Raw genomic sequence first — 26,136 nt, forward strand, 5'->3', positions numbered from 1 at the left:
TGGAGCTGGGATATCATACAGGTGTGGCGTGCAGTGGGGTAGAGCTGATGTTGTTTGGGTTTGAGTCCAGTCAGGTATTCTGGTTTTATCATGGTCTGGAAACCAGTGAGGGAAGTCTCCTTCTCCACAATCCAGTGTTCATTACAGTGACAGATACACCCAACATTTTTTACCAACACAGGCTCACAGTGACTGATAAGCTAAACATTTTTCGCAGACACAGGTTAACAGTGCTGAGGTTCTGCGCACTCATGCCACGTACAGCTTACAGCCAAGAGTGACTGTGAACTCTCTACCAATCCATGGCATCTCTTCAGAGAAGACTCTCACCCATGTTTTGCTCTCTGTCTGCATTCTGAAGAAAGGCAGACGATACTAATGGCTTAGGCTGCACCTCATTTATGTCCCTGTGAACATAAATATTGAAAAACAATCACTCTCAATTTTTTAAGTCCTCTCCCATTCTGTTTCCAAACTCTGTCAAGCTTAGGTGGCCTAGGCATAGATTAATGTTCATATGCTCAAATTCGTCAACTGGAAAATTTCATTAACCGGAATATTTCATTAACTGGGATATTTCCATCAACTTTCCCAGCTTTGCAGATACTAAGCCTAAGATTCACATGAAGCTATTAAAAGCATTACAACAATCTGTACATACAAATACAAGCCAAAAATGCTTTGAAATGAACCAATGTTAATACAATAATAAAAAGATTAATCCGTCAGTGGAGGTGGCGCTCTGTTCTCTCAGCCAGTCTCGGCAAGTCTTGTTGGAATCTGCTGTACCAGTGGGATGTAACCTGTTACAGCGATGGACCTATACTCTTGATAGTAAACATTTAAAAACTGACTCCAGTGTTAATGACACCACATCTGCACACATTCTTCCAGAAGCATCTCAATTGTCTTTGTATCTCTCTCATTCTCTTACGCTAATTCTCTCTCTCTCTTGCTCTCTTTTTCTCATTCACTCATGTTTATTCTCTCTCCCTCCCTTTTTCTCATACACTTATAAATATAAAAAAATACATGTAACTCCCAAAACCTTTACTTTCCAATGCTAGCAAAGTACAACACACTGCACGTAATCGTCCTATAGGCCAAGTACAACTCACTGCATGTAATCGTCCTATAAACCAAAGTACAACACACTGCATGTAACCGTCCTATAAGCCAAAGTACAACACACTGCATGTAACTGTCCTATAAGCCAAAGTACAACACACTGCATGTAACCATCCTATAAGCCAAAGTACAACACACTGCATGTAACTATCCTATAAGCCAAAGTACAACACACTGCATGTAATCGTCCTATAAGCCAAAGTACAACACACTGCATGTAACCGTCCTATGAGCCAAAGTACAACACACTGCATGTAACCGTCCTATAAGCCAAAGTACAACACACTGCATGTAATCGTCTTATAAGCCAAAGTACAACACAACACTGCATGAAACTGTCCTATAAGCCAAAGTACAACACACTGCATGTAACTGTCCTATAAGCCAAAGTACAACACACTGCATGTAACTGTCCTATAAGCCAAAGTACAACACACTGCATGTAACCGTCCTATAAGCCAAAGTACAACACACTGCATGTAACTGTCCTATAAGCCAAAGTACAACACACTGCATGTAACTGTCCTATAAGCCAAAGTACAACACACTGCATGTAACCGTCCTATAAGCCAAAGTACAACACACTGCATGTAACTGTCCTATAAGCCAAAGTACAACACACTGCATGTAACCGTCCTATAAGCCAAAGTACAACACACTGCATGTAACTGTCCTATAAGCCAAAGTACAACACACTGCATGTAATCGTCCTATAAGCCAAAGTACAACACACTGCATGTAACCGTCCTATGAGCCAAAGTACAACACACTGCATGTAACTGTCCTATAAGCCAAAGTACAACACACTGCATGTAACCATCCTATAAGCCAAAGTACAACACACTGCATGTAACTATCCTATAAGCCAAAGTACAACACACTGCATGTAATCGTCCTATAAGCCAAAGTACAACACACTGCATGTAACCGTCCTATGAGCCAAAGTACAACACACTGCATGTAACCGTCCTATAAGCCAAAGTACAACACACTGCATGTAATCGTCTTATAAGCCAAAGTACAACACAACACTGCATGAAACTGTCCTATAAGCCAAAGTACAACACACTGCATGTAACTGTCCTATAAGCCAAAGTACAACACACTGCATGTAACTGTCCTATAAGCCAAAGTACAACACACTGCATGTAACCGTCCTATAAGCCAAAGTACAACACACTGCATGTAACTGTCCTATAAGCCAAAGTACAACACACTGCATGTAATCGTCCTATAAGCCAAAGTACAACACACTGCATGTAACTGTCCTATAAGCCAAAGTACAACACACTGCATGTAACCGTCCTATAAGCCAAAGTACAACACACTGCATGTAACTGTCCTATAAGCCAAAGTACAACACACTGCATGTAACTGTCCTAAAAAACAAAGTACAACACACTGCATGTAACTATCCTATAAGCCAAAGTACAACACACTGCATGTAACTGTCCTATAAGCCAAAGTACAACACACTGCATGTAACCGTCCTATAAGCCAAAGTACAACACACTGCATGTAACTGTCCTATAAGCCAAAGTACAACACACTGCATGTAACTGTCCTAAAAAACAAAGTACAACACACTGCATGTAACTATCCTATAAGCCAAAGTACAACACACTGCATGTAACTGTCCTATAAGCCAAAGTACAACACACTGCATGTAACCGTCCTATAAGCCAAAGTACAACACACTGCATGTAACTGTCCTATAAGCCAAAGTACAACACACTGCATGTAACTGTCCTATAAGCCAGCAGCTATATTTCAGCAATCTCTGTATCTCCATTGATCGTAGGCAGCCCTGGTGCAGTCCCACTGCTCTGTCTGCCTCTGCTGAGTTCTGTGTGTGACTGATTGTGCCTGTTCTCACACAGCATACCTCAGGAGCTAACTCTGGGGCCCTCTCTCTCTTGACCCTCCTTGACTGCCACCCCCCCACCAACCCCTCTAACTCTCCAGGGCTGCGTTCATCGATGCCAAACAGCGTGAAACGCCTTCTTTCATGCTGTTGACACATAGCAGATTGAGAGACCAGTCCAGCGGCAGCTGAGTTACGTGCTCATCTCCGGTTAATTGGACATAAAAACATTGGTCAGGGAAGGAGGGCAGGCAGACTGGGGTAGACTGGGGCGAGAGGCAGAGATTAAGAAAAGGGGAGTTATGATGGGCTAAGTTTTCACATTGCTTTGTTTTGCTAACACTCTCCGACATGCTTGTGGGCATTAAACAATGCTCTGTGTGTGTGTGTGTTTGTGTGTGTGTGTGTGTGTGTGTGTGTGTGTGTGTGTGATGAACTGCATCATTACAAAACTTTCAGGTTTAAGGCTAACTGTTCAGCTCCATGTTCTCTGTTTTGACATTACAAACTGTCCTTCTACATTTCCACAAAATCAACACCTCTTCATTCCTAAAAATCACACAAAATCATTTATGCCATAGATGTGGGAATCAGGACAGCAAATAAAAGCAAAAAGGTCAGAATATGACGGGCAGTGACAAAAACAGTGTCTGATAGCAGAACATTCCCAAATCTACATCCAATTTTTGGTACATTTATGTAAAACTACACTAACTTCTGTATACAGATCAACTTTAGCCCTCAAATCCTGCTGAGGTTTGTGTCTGTTTAGTTTGAGCAGTATTCTAATGGAGAATATCTCTGAATACAGATTAGCTAAGAGTAAGGGATGAGTCTGGTCAATATCCATGCCGGTTCTGTCTCTGCCCAGTTTTTCTTCCTGAAAGAACCACAAGTAATGCCAGGCCGTTCGACTCGGTGGACCAGGTTACCCAGGACAGGGTTATCCGGGAAAAGATTACCCAGGACCAGGTTACCCGGGACCAGGTTATCCTGTCTGCTGACGTTCAACACTGGCTCTCAACCTGCCTGCTTTTGTTCGTTTGTCTGCCTGCTTCTGTTTGTTTGTCTGCCTGCTTTTGTTCGTTTGTCTGCCTGCTTTTGTTCGTTTTCTGTCTATGTGCACTTTGTGTGGTTTGGTTTGGTTTGATTTTGTCTACATAGTTGGCAATGGAGATTTTTCTTCCCTAATTTTTTTTATCCTTCTGTGTAAGAAGCTTATGGCGCCAACTTTTAGCAATAGTGTTTATTTATCTGTTTTTTTTTTTCTCTCCACCACAGTTTGAATTAAAAATGCTCACAGAATGGTGGTGACAGCCATAACTAATATCCCTCTCCACCACATTTTGGCCTGTGTTTTTTTTTCTTGCTCCCTTTTCTTTTTCAGTTGATGTCTTTATATTCTCCCTGTGACTGCCCAGGAATGAAAGGATCAGGGCTGGGGAGTGACCTCAACGAGATGAGAGTTTTAAAGAAGGCAAAAAGAGAGTGCAGAGGACACAGAAAGAAAGAGAGGAGCAAAAGAGAGAGAGAGAGAGAGAGAGAGAGAGAAAGAGAGAGAGATAGATAGAGAGAGAGAGAGAGAGAGAGAGAGAAAGAGAGAGAGAGAGTTCTGCCCTGCTGTGAGCAGGCCATCTCCATTGGCAGCCAAGGGCTGGGCTTCAGACAGCTTTTGTCATAAAGAAAGAGAAAAAAGAGAGAGACTCTTCTTCACTGAGGGCTGGGACAATAGTGGTTTTGTCATCCCCCTGAGGGGTCTTGTGGTGAGAAAGAGACAGGGGGCCATCGTGGCCGGGGGGGTACAGGCTTTTGGGGTTTGCAGATGCTGAAATAGGGATGATTTATTAGTGTTTGTGTCCTCGGTGGCATTTGGCCACCTTCCCAGACACAGAGAAATCTCAGTGCCCTGTATGGGCATGGAGAGGAGCTCAGCTCACTGACTGTCATGGTGGATGTTTTCTATCTCAAGCAAAGATAAGAGTAATCTGCATCAGTGGGCCCAGAACTGCTTTACAACTTCTCTTTCTCCCTCTCTTTCTCTCTCTCTCTCTCTCTCTCTCTGACAGTCCTTGCACCTAGACAGTAATGGATGATAAAGTGTTCTCTACTTTCATGGATCCACTTGGCAAGCTAAAGTTCAAGCAAACCGCTCCTTGTTAATGTATATTAACAAAGACATCTCAAAGCTTAATTTCTGAATGAAAACAACTTCACACCCAGTACTGCAGTCACACTGTATTTTAATTCACTGACTATCCAGCCAGTCACATCCTAAACCAAAACCCTAAACCACTGTGTACTTTAGCCATTACTGTTCTACATGTTTCACATCAAACCAAAAAATGTCAATGTGGGACACACACACACACACACACATACACACACACACACACACACACACACACACAGAAAACAACTAATAAAATACCTTTCTTTTTCCAAAAATATCTGACACACAAACCCCCCACAGCTCCCCTCACAACAGAATAAAACGGCTGTTAATCTGAAGCTGTTGTTTGGTCCAGCTGATGTCCAGCATTCTTAATAGACCACCAAGGGTTAGTTAAAGAGTGAAAGTTTGGACAGCTTTTCATCAAAGCCACTGAGAAGATTGATTGGTAATGTAATGAACTGCCCAATGACCCTCCCCTCTGCCCAGCCAGTGCCTGGAGGAACTGTGTCTGTGTGTATGTGTGTGTGTGTGTGAGAGAGAAAGAGAGAGAGAGAGAGTTCTCAGAGGAAAGGACTGATTGCTTTGGTTGTGGAGACAGAGGTCTATTGGCAAAACAGCAACACACAATGTGGCATGTGACTGAACTTAACATGATGCTGTCCCTGAAACAGGAGGGGGGTCACCAGTCATCTTTCTCTCTCTCTCTCTCTCTCTCTCTCTCTCTCTCTTTCTCTCTCTCTCTCTCTCTCTCTCTTGCTATAGAAATCAACCACTTCAATGTCTTGACACATGAATATTTCCATTTTTTACATATTTGCTTTTAAATGTCTGTAGATATAGCTTATTGTGAACAGAGACATGAATCAGAAAATTAAATTCTTAATTCACTGAACTTAATCAAGCAAATGCCTAACTGACAACAACTTACTATGTCATTGACTAATTAATTGAAGATATATAATTTATAATTAATCAAAAATATGTGGATGTATAAGGTCATAGCTGCAGTATAAATCTGGGGTACAGAAAAAAAAACAGAACAATTTGAAATATTTAGAAATATGTGTGAGTTAGCAACAGCACTGATTTGCAGTTAAAGCAATAAAGGAGTGTGTTTTTTAGAGTGTGTGTGTGTGTGTGTGTGTGTGAGCAAGAGAGAGAGAGAAAGAAAGAGATGTATCTGTCAACTCCTCTTGACCAAAAATCATTTTTTGCCTCATTTAGGTGAAAAGCTACCCTTAGCACTGATGTAGTCTACTATCTAAATGAATGACCCACCGCTCTATGTTGTCTGTCAGAAGTTTCCACCATCAGCATAAAAAAACGCTTCAAAATGTTTTGCCTTTGTCCCGCTGGACATGATTAAATGCTTTTCTCCCATGGCGGTTAAAAAAAGTGCTGTCTTTGTACAAAAAGCAAGTGGCAGCTCTGGCAGATAGCTACAGTAAAGGTTAATGACAAACAAGGGACAAAGAAGCATGGACAAAGAGCAGCATACACATCCAACTCTCAATGGCCTTCTTCATTTTTTCGATGAATTATTCAAAATTATCATCTCCTCTCAGAGAGTCCTGTGTGGAGTGTTTCTCCGAATGAAAAGAAAGAGAGAAGAGAGAGAAAAGAGAGGGCGGGAAAGGATGAAAAAAAAAACGATGAGGAAAAGCCTCCTCTTTTCTCAGACTCATCCCTTTCATGTGAGGGTTTCTGCTCGGCCGTTTCTCGCGCCGTGAGAAACCGCATGAAGAACAATGAGTTGTATGAACGCTTTTCGAGGGGGCAGCAGACAGAATGGTGGCCTTGTTGTGCTCTGCAGTGCTTGACATTGATTAATGAGTTCTGCGGACATGGGCAGAATGTCGAGGTAGGCTCCGGAAGGTTCCGGAAAGGCCTCAGGGGGCGTGGGGAGGAAGAGGGTTACCGGTGGTGACGAGAAACACGGAGCAGCCTCGTAGACAAGAGGTGAGGTAAGAGCTACAGACGCAAGATTTTTACTGACTACAAACCGACTGGCTGCCACATGTCTGAGTGTCTCTCTCTCCCCCACATACACAAATCTTTACATGTCAACACATACAGAGACTGAACAAACATATGCTAAGAGTTAGCAGGGTGCTGAGCCCTGCAGGAATATTCATGACTGCAGTAAATATTCAACACAGTGCCTAAGCGTGCGAGCTCCTCAGTATCACTGAACTCTACAAACCAAGCAGCATGGTGTGTTTGAACGCATATAAACCTCTGTGAGGTTGGCTCCGGGATGGTGGACAGTGCAGAGCTGGGACCTGTGAGTCGTTCATCTTGTAATTCATGTGCCCACTGTGACCTTGAGACCTAGCAAAACAGAGCTGGCCACGTTTCATGGGCGTTGGGTGAGTCTACCAGGTTCTCTCTGCTCCCATTATATTTGTGAGATCCTAGGAATGGAATCAGCCATTCCTTACTGATTCAGATAGATTAAGATATAAGAAAGAAATTAAGATACAAACTACATGATATTAAGGATTCATAGGAAACTTTGACGACTTTGGTCAAACTGAAGAAATGACATTAAGTTCATTTTGGCCATCACTTACACAGTCTGGTGGCAGAAGTACTCTACATGGAGAGGATCCTCCTCCTAAAGGACAGGCCTCCAAGCTTAAATCTGTTACTCAGACACCCCTGGGCACAACAGTTTCCTGACTGTGTAGGTCTAAGTTTGACAGTAAATTCCTGCAAATTCAGCATCTTTTGCAATCTGCTTCTGCTGCTCTATCATGTCCTATGGCTCCAAACACACCCACACATGTCCTACGGCTCCAAATACACCCACACACGTCCTATAGCTACCTGTCCTATGGGTACCTGCAACACCTGACCTATAGCTACCTACCACACCTGTCCTATAGCCACTTACTACACTTGTCCTGTAGCTACCTACACACATCTGTCCTATAGCAACCTACCATAACTGTCCTAAAGCTGCCTACACACCTGTCCTATAGATCCCAACACACACCTGTTCTATAGCTACCCATTCACACCTGTTCTATAGCTACCCACACACACCTGTCTAATAGCTACATGCGCACACCTATCCTTTTGCTACCATTAGCTACACAACGCAGTCCTATAGTCACCCAACCACACCTGTCCTTTACCTACTGACTCACACTTGACCGCTGGCTACCAACCACACCTGTCCTATAGCTATTTAATATGCCTGTCCTACAGCTACCTACACAGACCTGTCCTTTAGTTACTGCTAGTTACACGGACCTGCCCTATAGCTGCCTACTACACCTGTCCTCCACCTGTCCTATAGCTGCCTACTACACCTGTCCTCCACCTGCCCTATAGCTGCCTACTACACCTGTCCTCCACCTGTCCTATAGCTGCCTACTACACCTGTCCTCCACCTGTCCTATAGCTGCCTACTACACCTGTCCTCCACCTGTCCTATAGCTGCCTACTACACCTGTCCTCCACCTGCCCTATAGCTGCCTACTACACCTGTCCTCCACCTGTCCTATAGCTGCCTACTACACCTGTCCTCCACCTGTCCTATAGCTGCCTACTACACCTGTCCTCTAGCAATTGCTGTGTGGGCTCCCTCACAACGCGGCAGGACTGCAAGTGAGAGAGACAAACAAGATGGTTAAGTGCCACATAACTACGCACATACAGTAAAGATGAATTTATGACAGGCTATAATACCAATTAGCTTTTTGCAAGTTCAAGTTGGGAGAGTGAGAATCCAAAAAGTGTTTGGAGTTGCTCTGAAAAAAATTGTTGTCTATTCCCCTTACACAAAAAGTGTCCTGTCTGTACCAGCACCATCTCAAACTGACAAACACACATCTAAAAGTTCAGCTTCTCCTGTGGGTTTGTAACATTCATGGCATGACGGTGTAGCATTTAGGAACATACAACCCCATATGCCCATATCCCCCATGTGTCTATACACCCGCTTACCATTCACAATAAAAATCCTCACTGTGAACATCAAGAACATCACAGTACCTCAGTTTTAAAAAAATCAGATCTGTATTAAACAGTATGAAAATTCTTTTTCGGAGTGTTATAAGTTTTGTCGTGGTTTAAATGTAAACTGCTATGTGATAATAAAAACTTCTTGAAAAATCTTTTTCTTTTAAAAAAATCATAAACCTCTCCCAAGATTGTGATTGTAACGTTGTGATTTCTCAGTTCTTGTGTTTTAGTACAGTCCCCAACGAAAAAGCTCACTCCAGCCACTCCAGGAACAGCTCCGACTCTGAGTCTACCCTGACTCTCCTCAGGCTCATGGTTTCCTCTAACTCATTAACAGTCCCTCCACACCTTTCAAATTCGCCTTCTCATTGCAAACCATGTGTCTGTATATGAGTACGACAAAGAGAGAGACACAGAAAAAAAGGTAATCAGTTTTGAGTGTCTGTGTGTGTGAATGTTGTAAATGCAAGCATATTGTACGGAAATGGTCCGCGTGTATGGGCATTTTATTACATTTGTGAGTATGTATACACACTACAGCATGTGTATGTGTGTGTGTATGTGTGTGGTCCTGCGGAAGGGGATGGGGTCTAAGGGCTCAACCCTCTTCTCTCTAATTGGTCTGATTCCACATCAGTGAGGCTCACGCTCACACTCTCTTTCCCCAGATATTTTTATGTATATGCCCTTACTTCCCTTACCAACCACCAGAACCTAATCAACCTCCTTGTAACCAAGGAGCACACTTCCCCCTGTGTGCCCGCTAACGTACCCGCTTGAATGGCCTCCAGGCCCCCCACTTCCCAGGACCACGGTATTGTTATTAAAGTAATCAAGACCTTCCCTTGTAAGGTCAAGTGCTAAGTGTTCATAGGGAAATAGATTTGAATTGTGCTGGAAGACACACTTACCACTTGCTAGACCGCTTTTACCAGACAAAGATGATTCACATTATCTGACCCAAAAAAGAGAAGCAGTGGTGGTATTAGAATAGGTGGTGGTATGTGTGTGTGTGTGTGTGTGTCTTTGGGGGGGGGCGGGGGGCGGGGGGGGTGGATTGGGGCATTTTGGGACTTATGTTTGGAGTTTGGTTTTCACTTGAACACAAAACATGCCAGCGCTTGGTTAAACAGCAAGATGTACAGCTTTTGAGCTGGACAGGGAGAGAGAAAGAGAGAGAGAGATGGGGAGAGAGAGAAAGAGAGAGTGCAAGTGAAACAGTGTTAACAGTACACCACAAGGCCTGCTCAGTCCATGAGAAGATCAGTTTTCCTGGGCTCATTCAGACGCTGTGCGTGGCTGCCCTGAGCGGGATACTGTGACAGGAAGGAAGGGCAAAGGGGGGTTTATCTTAAAACGCAATGGCTTGGAGGGAATTGGGTGGTGGGTAGAGGGGGTGGGGGAGGTCACATGAAAGGTGTGCTCTGGCCATATGGGTAAACAGGGTAAGCATAGAGATGAATCAATTCACCAGTGTTTCAATGAAAAACACAGATCTTTCCTCTACTCGCCGACTACACCACCCTCTCAGTCAGCATGGCTTGCACTTCATGCACTTCATAACATGCCTTCACTGAAAGGTTAAAGCAAGGCCAACTTCCCCAATCACACAGAAAAGGCCAAATAAAGGTCATCTGTATGTGTTAACTTTATCTGCATATGTAAAATCAGGAGAAGCAGATCCTAACAGAGAATACTAGCCAGAAATAAAGTATCAGGATCTCCTCCCAAGGTGGCCCTGGGTCTTTTTGACAGTGGAAGAGAACAATGTTGGTGTGGACGAGCGTGCTAAGTGTAAGGGTACACCCTGCTACTCACAGTGACCTGCCTGCCGTCTGACTGGTCAGGGGCCATATTAAGTGCCCTGTATAAACAAGCTTGATTTCCTGATCTACCATCATAGCGAGAGAGACAGAGAGAGAGACAGAGAAAGGGAGAGAGAGAGAGAGAGAGAGAGACAGAGACAGAGAAAGGGAGAGAGAGAGAGAGAGAGCCATCATGATCCCACAATTTTGCTCTCACAAGCATGAGGGGTTTTTTTCTTGCTCCAGAGTCAAACTTGACCTGTAAACAATTTCTAAAAAAGCAAGGAGGCTCATTTGTCTTATTCCTCTGCATTACCTTCCTCTCACATCAACCTTTCCGACATGGGAAGAATCAACTGCTAAACAATTCAGTGCAATGTAGGTATAACAATACAGCATTTTCACAGGGTAAACAGTGAGATTCTGTGAGCATGTGTATAGTGGTGTTTCACTTAGCAGTTCTTAAAACAATGCAGAACAGCAAAGCATGTTTTAATATGAAGAACAGCAAGGCATGTTTTAATAAGAAGAACAGCAAAGCGTGTTTTAATATGAAGCATAAGGTTATCAAGTGTCTCATTAAGAATTATTTGTGTTCGAATAAATGCAGGCTAAAAAATGCAGTTCAACAGTTGTTAATATCTGGTTTCGTCAGTATTGTTTCAATACAGAAAAAAACTTTAGTTGATTTTTTCCAAACAGAAAGTAGATATTGCTTCACACTTGAGAACATGCAGACAACATGATACAAACATTACCCTGAACATGATTTTGGCCATGAGAAAGCCTTTGATTTGACTCAATTAGGAAAATTCTCTGTATAAACTCTGCTTTCTCCCCATTGGTCAAACATCTGTGCCAGAGCTGTGCTATAGAACAACATTACACACTCCCATTACTGTCCATTTCTTATCTTAATCTTATAGTCAAATTCGAGCTCAATGGACCAGTATGGGCTCAAAACCAGAACCTCTAATCCCTCTCAACTGTCTGGGATGAAGGATAGGGATAAAGAAAAAAGGAAGAAAAGAATGAGTAAAAAAGCCTAGAGACACTCTATATCCAAAATCCTCTCTCAGGGCCATCATGTGAAGAATTTCCTCCCTCCTTCCCTCTTTCTCTCCCTCCCCTTCTCTTCTTCTCTCTATTTTCTAATAAAGCTGTTTGCTTGTCAAGGTCCTTTCACTGTGCAGACCCCCAGCCATGTGAAAAGTTAATCCCTGTGTGTCTGCGAGAGAGCTCCCATCTCCCTGGGAACCCCACAGATCGGCTGAGCTCAAGGACGACCCCTGACAAGCTCCTTGGAGTGGGTAAACCCCTTCTCAGACTTGGCCAGCCACTTGAGTCAGCCCATTTAGCAGCAGTAGCAGCCGGTCATCTCCATCCCTCTCTCTTTCTCTCTCTCCCTCTCTCCATCCCCCCAGTCTCCCACCCCCAGCCCCGTACCTCTTCTGTCGTTCAGAAGGCTTTTGATGAGTGGCCAGACGGACAGTGGTGGCAGTGGTGGGATTTTTTAAGAGAGGGATTTACATCTGAGTGCTTGTCAAGACTGAAGGCATGACAGTGAGGAAAATGCCACTTTTATTGTAAACAAACCCCGTCAAAAACCACACTGCACTTATCAACTAAGCATAACCCACTGTGGTCAGTTAGCCAGCAGCTGCAGTGTTTCTACTGCAGCCCCTTTTTTCATGACAAAAACTGAACAGATAAATAAATGTGTGCTGGACAAGTTCAAATTTAAACTAGAGTTGCACACAGCATTTGAAGGATCTAAGATAAAAATAGCCTCTCGGAAGCTCTGTGCTAAAGGCCCATAGGTGGCACTAAGGAGAGTAGAGCTCAGGACAGAAACTGGTGTTCAGGTGCATTATCAGCACTTAAGAGTAAAAATTTAAAAACCTATCACACTAACATCTACCAATCTACACTAATCTCCCTTTGTTTTACACAAATACAACTCTTTTTCCGTGAATCCAGACACAGTCACTTCCTGTTCATCTTGCTGACATTCAGTTGTCTATGATGGCTTCATAGTACACTGTAGCAACTTTCTTTGACCAAATATTTCAGAGCTTGAGCCAGCATACACATTGGTACCAGTTATATGCTTTGTGGAACAGCAAACCAGAAGGTGGTTCTTTATGGCCATTCTTCATAATGGTAAATAATAATCATTTAGTATGTTCAGCATTACTCATATCCCTGCAGTGTAGGTAACCAGCTTTTCACCAATCAGATAGCTTGAGAGAAATCATTTGTAATACTTTTCTGCACAAGGTTTCACATACATGCTCTGCATTGATTCTGAATTATGTTAGCATAAAATTTTCAGAATGAACTGGTGGTGGCACTAGAGTCTCCAGTGGCCCCAAAATCCCAGTGTGACACAGGGGCATGAGTCTGCAGGTCTGCCCCAATTTCATCAAGAACTGGCCGAGTGGTTAATATATCATATAATACCACTACTGCAATTACTACTGTGCTAATAATATTAATACAACAACTTCTACTACTAGTAATAATCATAATAATTCCTACAGTTAACAGCCTTTTTGCACGAAACCATGACACATGATCTACAGAACGTGGAATTATTAAATGTACAGGCTGCTTTTGAAGATCCCAACGTGAGCTGCTTAGTTTCTTTCAAATGCCTATGTCTTCAAACCAAACTTAAGAGTGAAGACACACAAACATTAAGTTTTTTAAGTTAATTTTTTTTTTTAAGTTTTTTACTTGATTGTCCACACAACAGGGAAATTTGACCTCTGTATTTGACCCATCCAAAGTAGTGATGATGAACATGCAAGCACACACACACACCTGGAGCAGCCAGTCAAATGTCTGTATTTTCAGACCAAACATAAGAGTGAAGACACACATAAACAGTTGTTTATGTGTAACTAGGCTGAATCTTGAGGTGACTCAGAGTGCAAAGAAACAGCCATACTAATGCAGTGTTCCTTCTCTGAAAGTAAAGCAGGCCTCTGATGCAGCCCTGGTCTCATCAGCCCTGCCGGTCAGATAGCATGTCAGATTGCAGGGGGAGCCAGTCTCTGAGTGGCACTGAAAAGCCAGCCAGGAGCAGGCCTCCTAATCACCAGTCCCCCACCCCTCCCCTGCTCACTCATGCCACTGCTAACGCCCTCCCAGGCCCCCCGAAAAGCAGCAGAAATTAGTTTTGGGGGAAACAAGTGTGATTTGGTGTGAGCAGGTCAAGCAGACTTTGTTCCATTGGAGGGTTTATCTAAACTACAGCTGCGTGGGACAATGGCCCACCGTCGGCCGACAGAAACCCAAGCTGTGCAGGCTAAATTACGCCACTGATAAGCGCAGAATTAGAAGCACAGAGGTCCAAGAGGTAAGGAAAAGGAGGAGGAAAGGAGACGGCCTGTCATGACAATAGATACAGAAAAGGAGAGAGAGAGAGACAGAGAGAGAGAGACAGAGAGAGAGAGAGACTAGTGCATGGAAAGGACATAACGCTCGAGAGAAATAAATATAATTTTTGGATTCTTCAGTCTTTGATCCAGTCATGGCTCTTCATTTATGTGTGTGTGTGTGTGTGTGTGAGCATACATATGTGTGTGTACTTGTACAGCTATCCTTGTGAGGATCAGTTTGAGTTTTAAACCTTCTGAGTGAGGACATATTGGGAGAGGGAGGACATTTTGGCAGGTCCTCACTTCTTCAAAGTGCCGTTTGAGGGTTAAGACTTGGTTTTAGGATCCAGGTTAGAATTAGGTGCAGGTTAGGGTTAGGGTAAGGGTTGGGGTTAGGCATTTAGTTGTGATGGTTGAGCTTAGGGTAATGGACTAGGGAATGCATTATGTCAATGAGTGCTCTCACAAAGACAGAAGTACGTGTGTGTGTGTGTGTGTGTGTGTGTGTGTGTGTGTGTGTGTGTGTGTGTGTGTGTGTGAAGGGTAGCACTGCTGTGCTGTCGAAGCCGGCTCATTGGGGCCTGTAGTGATGCGTGGTAGAAGTGATGCCTGTAGTCACTGGTGCATGAATGACAACTGGTGGGCTCAGCGGCAGGTTTAGTGACCCCAGGTTGGGCCCTCACTGCCAGGCAGAAGTGGCCCTTGGCCAGCTGACTCAGCCCTGCTGCAGATCCCATAGAGGCCACTGTTCCTCGATACAGCACACAACCTTTACTCTCCCCTCTCTCTTAAAGAACAAAACATGCCCTTTTCTCCAAATTCTTCACCAGGTTTTTTTTTTTTTAAATGGGCATTGCACTGTTCACCCCAGCCAGCAGGGGGTGGTGCACCATGAAACCACTTTACGTGAATGTTCAACACAAAGCTTGTTTTTGTTTGTTGGTGTGGAAAAGCATTTCAGATCTCACTCCAAAGAACACAAAATAAGGTGCTGAATGTTGTCCAAAGGCACCTTTTGTCAAGTATGGAAAATCTTTGTTTAAAGTTCTGCACACAGAGGGCTTTGTTTAAGGGCCTGATCTTACACACATGATTTTGGTGTTACTGGTCTCCTGATCGGCTGGATCGGGTTTGTTTGGGGAGGGCTGGGGAAAGCGTGCATACATAAGACCTCCTCCGATCATAGACCTGCGAGATGTTCTCCACCTTAATCTACAGGACTGAGTGACCCTGACTAATCCGGATAAAGCTGAGACTGTGTCTACTCTCTGTCACCTGAGCTGACAACCGTCCAATCACAGCGCACACTAAAGAGGCATGTCAGTGGTACAGAGTGGTACAGGGACGTGTCACTCACAAATCTTTGTCCCAGCACTTCCTTGAGCAGTGTGAGAAAAGGCGAAAGAACTGGACAGATGGCAATATGTATGATGATTAACAGGCCCATGATTACCATGGAGACAAAGACCAAAACACAAAAGTCCCTCTGAATGTGTCCATATCCTGTCTCACCTTACCCACACACACGCGTGCACGCACACACACGCACACTCTGTCACGTGTGATCACACAGTCAACATGGACAGAAAGATAGAGAGAAAAATGACAAAGGCAAGTTATATCATATCCTGATCTCTCTTTAACAAACAGAAGATTGTTAAGTGCATGGTACTACCAAGTACTTCCAAGTCACTTTAAGAACTGCATCAGAGATTAAGACCATGAAATGCCTCTGCATTAACACATCAGTGACCGAGAGAAAACATCCACACTTCTTTTACGGCCAGTCAGTGACATTTCTACTATTGTATTAGTGTATAATGAAGAAAAGTGGGTGAAGCTATGTTTTTCTGAGCAGGCTTGACCTAACAGCTTGCTTCTATGGAAACCCATGAGTATTAGGTAGGTTAAAAGTGCCAATAAGTAGCATGTCTGAGTCAGTCTGACTTCATGCTGAAAGGTTAGAGGTTTCTGAAGGATTCATCTTTTGCGTTAAAGGGGAACTGGAACGATCAACCTTTCTCAACCAGTTCTCTCAAACATTACCATTCCTGCTCCTGTCTGCTGCCGGAACAATACAGAGCGTATAGCCTTGCTGACTGTTAATATTAATTGAGACAAGCTATTGGAAATTTGGATTCTTCATTTCAAAGGAGTGTTGTGCATGCTTAAAGTACAGTAAAAGTACACAAAGTAAAAAAAAAAAAGTTTTTTTTAAATGTTTGTTTTAAAAAATCTGACAAATTATTCCGGTTTGTTTTTTGTTAATACATCCATGAGTGAAAATCAGCCATGAATTTGTATGAGCAAGTGCAAGTGCAAAGGAAAAAAATATTATTTTTAATAAACAAAATTATGTATCAAAAAAAAAATATTTCTGTGATTTATATCACCATATAAATTTACTATGTTGTATTGCTTTACATCTTGCCTAGTGATTTTCACCATAAGAGGACACTGACTGCCGTAATTTTACTCTAATTCCATACAACTCTAACCCTATTTAGATGTTTAAAAAACAATAAACTGTACATACAAATCAGGAAATTAAGTCCGCCCTCCTGAATGATTTGGGAAGTTTTCAGGGAGATCAGGTAAGTGTTGAGTTTAAGCTGCATTGCAGTTTGTGTGTGTTCATGGTGATGCAGACATTTTCACATCACAAACGAAAGGTCTGACAATCCCTGTTCCATTTAAATCCCTGTTCCTCACAACTTTACACTGACAAAAACAAAAATCTCAGAAAAATACACAGCCCTGCACACTCCATTCTCCCTGAGTGTTTTAAATGAAGATCTTCTTAGAGAAACAGGCTCCCAAGCCGACAGCCACACATAAAGCAAAATAAGCTATTCTAAATCCAACATTCCTCATCCAACTCACTGAATCATCCACTTTATCACAACACTCACACATGATATCACTGCTCCTGGAGACATATTTGTGGAGGATCTTTAAATAGTCGGCAGTAAAAACAGCCAGTGCTGTCATAAATGGGAATTAATGTGAAAAATGTGCACAAGGGAGGGAGTTTTGATAGATTTACAAATGCAGGGACTGAGACAGAAACAGTGGAGGAGGAGGAGAGAGAGAAAGAGAGAGAGAAAGACAGGGAGAGAGAGAGAAGGAGACAGAGAGAGGGAGACAGACAGAAAGAAAGAGAGAGATGCGGATCGAGTTCCATTCCAAGGATAAAGATAAACTAAAACACTTGGCTCACTTGGCTTCACAGAATGTTGTCATTGTCTTAAGGTCTTAAAACAACTGCATTTTCTGAGGAAAGAATAACTCTAAAATTTTCCCTTACATTAATTAATGATACAAAAAATAAATTATGAAATGAAAATGTAACATACTGTTTCTTGAAAACAAAAAAAAGTAACAAAAGTTAAAATCACACTGTAATATAAACTTGCTTATGCCAAAAAAACAAACAAGACAACAACAACAACACCAAAAAAAACCCCAAAAAACCCAAAAGCCAAATACACATTTTGTGTGTGAGAAGTTCTACTTAATAATGTAAACAGCAGTGATGAATGTATGTGGAGAACAGAGGGAGTGTGTACACTGCCCTGGGGGTAGAGACCTCCCCACGGTTCTATCCATCACTGAAGATCACTGAGGGAGAGACAGAGACTGTCCAGTATGGGACAGGGCTGCTCTCACCCATCCTTGGTGGGCTGTGGAAACACGGCACACTGCCACCACGGTGGATAAGGTGAATGACGGTTAAAACCAAGGCTTAAGAAACAGATAATGAGTGCAAAACACTTTTTATTTCTCCAAAAATCTCTCAAAACAACACACAGCAGTCACTTGTATACAGATATTGGAAGCTTACTGTATGTGTGTGTTTGTGTGTGTGTGTGTGTGTGTGTCTGTGTCTGTGTGGTGGAGGGGGGGTTAAGACCTATTATTGTCCTGTTTTTCAGATAAGTTTCATTAAGGTTATGAGTAATTAACAGATGTGAGTAATTGGTTATTAACAAATGATAAAGCATCAGTGTTCTAATCAGTTTTGGCAGTTAATTTAGTGCTTGCCTTCCTCCCACTATTCATTACAGCCTTTATGGGAATAACTGGCCACATTTGAGCCGGACAAAATGTAAGACAGGCGTCTTTAACAGCGCCTAAAAGGTGCTTTGACGTTTCCACGGTAACATGGACCATATGTTTAATATTAGATGTAATCTGTTCTACTCAACTGCTCTGAGAATGGAGAAAATTGGGTCAAATTGGCTAATAGCATGTTTAAAAAAGCATCATAAAATGAACACAAAGGGAAGATTCTAGCAGCCAGAGGGCAAGTGTGACGTTCCACTTGGTCTTTTTTATTTACAAGTTAATATCACATTAACATCAGTTTTTCCTTAATGTTGAGGGCAAAAGCACAGAGCAGTGTTCAGAGGAGAGTGAAGAATAAAAGTTAACACTGCCTTCCAGAGTGAGAGAGAGTGAGTGTACACGTTAATTATCCAAGTCTCTCTGTGTCCATGTGTCTGTGGAGCACAGACTGTTAGATGAGGGGAGTGAGTTGTGAGGTTCTGAAGGTGAAAGGCTGATTTTAAGGCCTGTTCATGAACAACACTGTCTGCCATATTGTTAACTGTTTTGATACAGCTACTTCAGTTCCCCCTGACAACTTAAATTACTCACACGTCCTGCAGTCCAGTGTCTGGAGTCAGTATCTGTCTCTTTCTCTGAACTGACATTTCTGCACTGATAAGCACACCACTTTCTTTACTCTGGCTTTTATATGTAGCCAAGTGACACGGCTCAGAGTCCTTTAACACTACTATTGTCAAACATTAAAAGACTAAAATGTCTAAAATGCATACTTAAAATATCATTCTCCTGTCTCTTTTTTTACTGAGAAGATCCACATTAACAGCTGCTCTCAATAATTTTCAGCTATCATATACTCCTTCATGCCTATCTCCTGTGAGTTCCTACACTCTTCACAAAAAAGAAAAAAAATTATGAAACAAAACCAAAACACCTTCATAAGTAAACAGACGGAACACGTTGCGAACTGCGCCTTCATAAGAGAGTGATCTTGCCACACGTTGGTAGGCTGAGCGGGCTCAGACAAAGGAGCAGGCAAACAGAGTGGAGAAAGACAAGGTCAGCACAGATAGTGGTGAGGGATGGGACTCATAGTTCTCTGGCGGGACAGGAACACTCGTATGAGAGCAAACAGGCAAAAAAAACAAAACAAAACAAAAAAAACACTGGTATGAAAAGCCAAGCTGTCAAAGAAGGATCAAGACACAAAAGAATTTGGCAGAATTATGAGTGGACAACCATGGAGAATCAAGCATCCGTCACGTAGACCTCAATAGTCTGACGACGATGAAAGAAAAAAAAGAAGAGAAAAAAATCCGACCAACGTAAAGTATGGCTAAGTCAACAACATATCACAAATACAAGTGAAAATGGTGGGGCGATGTCTTTTTTTTTTTTCCTCGATAGGATGAATGATGCTGATATGGAAAAGTACTCAACGGTGTGAAAAAACAAACAGAGAGTTTACTCTGAGGCAAAGTCATCTGTAGGTCAAAACTCTTTGAAGCCGTAGGCCCTAAGGGAGAAGAGGAGATGGCCAACTGCTCGATGCTCTACTGTACAACACACGCTTCACACACTCCACACCAGCCTGCACCTCACCACACATAAACACACAATACAAACACCACACACTCCACACCAACCTCTGTCTAAACACACCAACCTCTCTATAACCACACATAGACAAACATAAACAAATAGATGTATATGACCCTGGAGAATATTTCTGATGAGAAGTGTCTTAGAAATGACAAAATTCCCTTAGGGATGAAAGAGTGGACTGAAAACCCCATTACCAACAATCAGAGTCATTCTCACCTACAGTGGGCACCAACGCCACTTTCCTTCTTATATCTCATTTTCATAAATGCCCACTCTTTTCCTTTGCCCTGCTCCTATCAAACGTTTGGGTGTATATTGAAAACCGCCTGTCAGTACTGGTGTGAAAAGAAGTTTCATCCTCACTTCCATTTTCCAAGACCATGCCACAACCTGGGTTAAGTCTGCAAACTGCAGCATGCTCAGCTTTAACAGACAGGTGAGTGACAGTGGTGTGAGGTGGAGAACAGGTCACAAGGAGTTTAAATCAGAACGCGGCCACACCCTGTCACATGCTAAGGGCAAACAAAGTGCACGCCATTAATCTGGCTTTGGATGACATGGCCTTTGTTGGTTTGGCGCTTTCTCTTTTTTTTCCCAAGATTTCCCTACTGAATCACACCAGTGCAACAGATACATTAACTCCTTTGTTTCTTGGCAGTCAGAATGGGACCAAACATGGAGACACTCAGGGTGAAATACACTAAAGCATTAGAGCCCAGAGTAATAGTCAGCCTTTCACTGCCTGACCTCACACCCATCAACAGATTACCTTTAAAAACAAACATGCCGATGGACAGCTCGCATTAAACCATCAAAGCCAGTTATTTATATTTGTGTTTGTCTAAAGGTTGGGGATAAAATGCAGCTAAAGAGCTGGCGTCTGTGTGAATTCTTTGGTGGCGGGTAAAGCAGTGAAGAGGTTCCTTTAACCAGGATAAAGACATATTACCAGTCAAAGTCTGCTTCCCACACATGTTTGGACAAACCAGACGGAGAGACAATACATAGATGACTTGCAGGTATGCATGTCATATTGATAATTCATTCACTGAACGATTGACCAATGAGTAAACACCTCAAAGCCAAAGTCTCCACTGAAGCTTCCTGTATAAACCTCCCAGCGTCATCAGTCTGATCACGCACGATGTGGTGCCACAGGCGCTCGGATCTGAGACACAGAGAAATCCTGCAGAAGGTAAACATGGCTACAGTGAGTGTATGCATTATGAAGAGACAGTTCTGCCACAGAGTCCAGGATGTGCCCTTGTTTGTTGTAACTCAGTGTTAATCCAGTTGGAGAAAAAGGCATTTGGTTATGTTCTGGCTACACACATCTACACAGAGTTTTGTTTAATGGTCACACAGCAGAGCCAGTGCTAATAGCTCCAACACGGCTCTTCACTCAAAACCTTCAATTAGACCCAGTTTAACTACATATTAAAGGTATATATTAAAGATTAGTCAGCCTGGCCCAAGCACAGATATGGTTCCTTTTCTTTGATACATTTTCTTTTACAAGGAAGGAAGGATGTTATACAAAGGAAACTTGATTTGCAGACATGCAGAACAAAGCTTGTATCTAATCCGTTTAGACTTGTGAGAAGGAGGAGGCGACATCAGAGAGCACTGTTCACATATCTGACCCATGTCTGAAATTAATCATTCACCACAGCACAACACAGAAGATGATCCCTTATAGAAACACATTATCACTCTCTCTCTCTCTCTCATACACACACACACAAAGACAGAGACACGGAAAGAGAGAGAGAGAGAGAGAGAGAGAGAGAGGGAGGGAGGGAGTGGGAGAGAGAGAGAAAGAGAGAGAGGGAGGGGGAGAGAGAGAGAAAGAAAGAAAGAGCGAGAGAGAGAGAGAGAGAAAGAGAGGGAGAGAGAGAGACAGAGGGGAAGAGAGAGAGAGAGAGAGGGAGAGAGAGAGAGAGAGAGAGAGAGAGAGAGAGAGAGAGAGAGAGAGAGAGGGAGGGAGAGAGAGAGAGAGAGAGAGAGAGAGAGAGAGAGAGAGAGAGTGCACGAGAGGGAGAGAGACTGAGAGGGAGCACAGCTGTCCCTTCAGGAGGTGTCAGTACTGTGACAGAGTGTCAGGCCTGAGTTTACCCACTCCAGTTTCCGTATTCTGAGTGCACACTTCTGTCAATATATTATCCCTCACTGGCCCCCCTCCCACATCACGCCCCCCGGGCCCTTAGCAGGGGGCTAAAGATCCATGCTGATTGAAATCGTCCATGGCGGGGGTTAGTGTTATATTGTGTTAGGATAAAAGGACGGTATAATGGCTTTTTAAATAGATCGGCTGTGTCTGTTGTTCCCGGGTGCGGCTGGCAGAGGTGCTAGCTTGTTAAAGGGGGAGGGAGAGACGCCCCCCCAGGCTTTACGCATCTCTGAGATTGAGCTGTCCGTCTCAGTGAAATGAGTCTGAGTGAACAACTCTTCAGCCGCGAATGCCTGAGGACAGACACAGAGCTTCACCCCCTCCCTCCACCTGCTCCACCGCTCATTACCGGCCGCCTCGCTGCCGGCTATGCGCAGCCCCTCCACCCAAACAAATGGAGCTTCGATGGAGTTGGTGGCAAAGTCAAGCTTGCCAGCCAGTCTATCTGTCTCTCTCTCATTTTCACTGAGCCACTCCACTCAGTTACACATCTGTGTAAAGGGAAAGGACAGCATCCATGATTCCTTTCAGTGATGACAGGATGAGAGTACAATGTGACACAGTTAAACTTCCTTTGCCCTTACTTTTCCTTTCTCAAATCACAAACTCAGCTTTTGTTTGAAATTCACACACAAGTTTATCTCTGCTCTCATGAGATTAACCAAAGTTTGTCCAATTGCTTTGACACGAAATTCAAATATGTATTCCACCACTGTCTGTGATGTGATGTGAGCTTACCGTCCAAATGCCAGAAAGACATAAGGACTAGAAGATTCTGAAACTGATTAAGATATTTCTCAAAACAATAAAATAAGACCCATTTTCTTCTGTGAAACAGACATGAGAAAGTGAAATATGAAAGCTAAGTCAACGATTTTCTTGTGGCCTTTCTGGACTAACGCAGATGCTTCTAAGAATTATTTTTTTAATAGATCTTCTATGTTTCATGGCCTTCCAACTCTTGCTCTGCTTTTTCAGAGATAGTGTCAAAAGAAAACTGAATCTCAATTAAAGTGATATCTTCCACAGCTCGGCAGCCAGATGTATTAATTCTCACAAAGCACATTTAAAGAAACACTTCAAAACAGCTTCGTCACTACTCTGCCATGGAACAGTGCTCCACTGCTTTTGGTCTGTTAAATCACAAACACCGCTGTCAAAACAACTGGAACCTTGCATTTTGGCTGAGGCACACATGATGTTTGTTAACAGGATCTCCAGTTCAGTCAGAAGTGCTCATTAGGGTGTTGAGGCACTTTTCTCTTTAGCAGTGTGGTGTAAAAACGGCCTCAGTAGACGTGAGGAGGTTCAGCAGGCCATCAGTGTGCTTTTTACTTAATGTAATACTCTACTCAAGTGCTTAAAAAGAGGCCTGAGATCAGAGTGTTCAGACGAGCAGACCCTGTTTTTTCTTAAGTCCAGATTGACGAACACTATTACTGGCAAATCCAAGCCAAGTTGCAGAGAGGGACGCTGTGGGTCTTGGAAAGAAGCCCTGGAGGTCTAGTCAAAATATGAACTTCCCTGGGGCTGCTGCACCTTGATGGCTCTGGGCCATGTAAAGTGCGCCTCAGCACTGATTGTTGAATGTTTCACCAACATTAATTCCAACCGATGAACGAGGGCAGTGGAGAAAAGGCAAATCTCGGGCAAGGCTTGCTGTCTGATCAGCTGGCAGCAAAAGGAGGAGAGGCGGAAAAAGACAGACCCCTAATGAGCGTACTCAGGCAACAAAAAAATATCCTCCCATGTCATGTTGAAATGAAAATTAATAGCTTAATGCAGATCTGCAGAAAGGCAGCGTTTATTCCATTCCTGTATTGTGTGGCGTGACTGAATCCGCATGTTGGGAGGGATACGGGCATCTGAAGAAAAACTGATACCCTGGCCTAATCAGGAAAGACTGGAAAGGCCCCGAAACACTGACAGCCACAAAACTCAGGGGAAAGAGAGAGGGGAAAACTAAACGGTTCAGTCATAATGAGATGTATACACACACCGTCATGGTCACAGTTCAGCCTAAATGGCCTGCTCTCTTTCTCACCATTCGACCGTTCACTTACCTCTACAGAGTGCCCCCCTTTCAGGAACTTTGGTTATCTATCAATATTTGGTATTTCTCTATATTAATCAACTAAATAAACAATTTTTACGCATCCATAGAACACAAATCATTGTGTTCTTTCATGACTACATATGGCACTGGCTGAAAACACAGGGCTTGTATGTGGTGTGTGGGGAGTAGGTGTCTTTTACCTCCCATCCATAACTGGTCTCTTTGACTGTGGCGCTCTGCATTCCATGGTATGGCCCAAACCTTTCCCCAGCGCCAATCCTGCTTTTGGCCCAGATCCCGAGGCCAGCCCCTGAGACGGAGGACTCGCGAAGCTCCAGGTCGCTGGGAATGGGAATGTCATCGGGAATGTAGACAGGGACTTCGTAGGGTGAGCCCTCTTTGGGGGTGAACTCCTCGTTGTTGGGCTGAGGTGACGTGGGGCCTACGGCGATGGGGGACATGATGCTGTCCTCTGTCTCCTCCTCGGCGCTCTCTCCGGCAGCAGCTCTGGGCTCTGTCTCATACATGGGATCTACTGCCTCACTGTCATCTGTAACACAACAGCAAACGTGACTGTCAACAGGGTTTCACGAACCATCGCTAACTTATAGAAGATACGTGGGGTTTTCACTCCTCACACTTCAATCACTACCACGACCATCCTCATCACACATCATCATCATCATCATCCTCAGCATTACTATCAGTGTCTATCAGATTTATGCCACAGTTACACTATATACACTGTGTTATTATCTAATTATTAGCTACGCCCTAACACAGGAGACTCTTACAGGATCAGCTATTTATAAAGGGACTAGTAAAGGATGGAGAAGGTGAACACTTGAAATGTGTCTGTGTTTTGCAGCCATCAGAGGTCGGCATATGTGTTTATCCCTCTCAGTCCAGGCCAGTGCCATTTCCGGTGCATCGTCTGACAGATAATAAGGTGCAAGGACCGTGTGGTTTGACGCCACTGCCACTCATCCTCAGTTTCTCTGTGACGGCGATGTTTATTGTCTTTCTGTGACTAACGACATAATTACGGCAGCCCATTTGTGACGGACAGTTCCACGACGAGAGCATTGACTAATCTTCCACACATGGAAGATCTAAAATTAACATCTTCCATATCTGAGCCTAAGCTTTTTAGGCCTATATTAATCAAATAGGCCTTCACGAGTACCGCCACATAGGCTACATATGTCTACATTACTCTTTGATGTACTGAGGAAAACTACGGAGGACATATACATTTAAAATAATACTAAACGGGAAAGTAATTCATAGCTCTTCAGAATCAGAATCAAAATAAAAAGATTATTGTTAGGGAAAGCTACGTCCATAGCAACGCCCTCGTGCTGGCTACAGCTGGCACGGTTTCACATGCAATGCCCATGTTTATCCGAGAGAATGAGAAGAGAAACCTTCTGGAAAAGTCACTTTTCTCTTCACCCACCTTGTGATGGTGGTGTAAGTCCATGGCTGGGCTTCGGTGTAATTTGTAGAAACACCGCTGCAGTTTGCTATCCAAACACAGGGACCGGCAATCAGAGCTAAAGAGGCTGCAATTACCGCAAGAGTGCTTCCAATCAGCCGGACCCAGTCCCCTGCCAGCCACTGCCAAGAACACAACTTTATAACTCTAGAGTGTTTTCTTTCAAACTGAACGCTATTTACTTGTAAGCAAAATGAACAAAGTAAAAGAAAAAAAAAAAAGTCGCGCTTGTGTTTGGTTAACTTTTGACATCGACGGTGCATGCGAGCAAAGTCGGTCCTGATACAGTCTCTCGGGTTCATTTAAAATGTGCACACAACTAGTTTGGGAAAGATACAGAAGAAAAACAAAAAAACACAGCGTTCAAAAAATGAATGAAATGCGTTTACAAGAACATTCGCTTGAGAATAT

At 43.2% G+C, this 26,136-nt stretch overlaps 1 protein-coding gene across 2 annotated transcripts in view; it reads right to left on the reverse strand.

Moving 5' to 3' along the window:
- prdm16 (PR domain containing 16) overlaps positions 1–24,769 on the reverse strand; it is a 139,609-nt gene extending 114,840 nt beyond the window's left edge. For both annotated transcript variants that reach the window (XM_030784427.1, XM_030784426.1), the window contains exon 1: positions 24,428–24,769. In XM_030784427.1, the coding sequence (XP_030640287.1) occupies positions 24,428–24,754 (327 nt within the window). In that variant the 5' untranslated portion in view covers positions 24,755–24,769. The remainder of the gene's footprint in view (positions 1–24,427) is intronic.
- Between the last annotated feature and the right edge of the window lie 1,367 nt (positions 24,770–26,136).

Source organism: Chanos chanos, chromosome 9, assembly GCF_902362185.1.
Source record: "Chanos chanos chromosome 9, fChaCha1.1, whole genome shotgun sequence".
In the NCBI taxonomy this organism is placed as follows: Eukaryota; Metazoa; Chordata; class Actinopteri; order Gonorynchiformes; family Chanidae; genus Chanos; species Chanos chanos.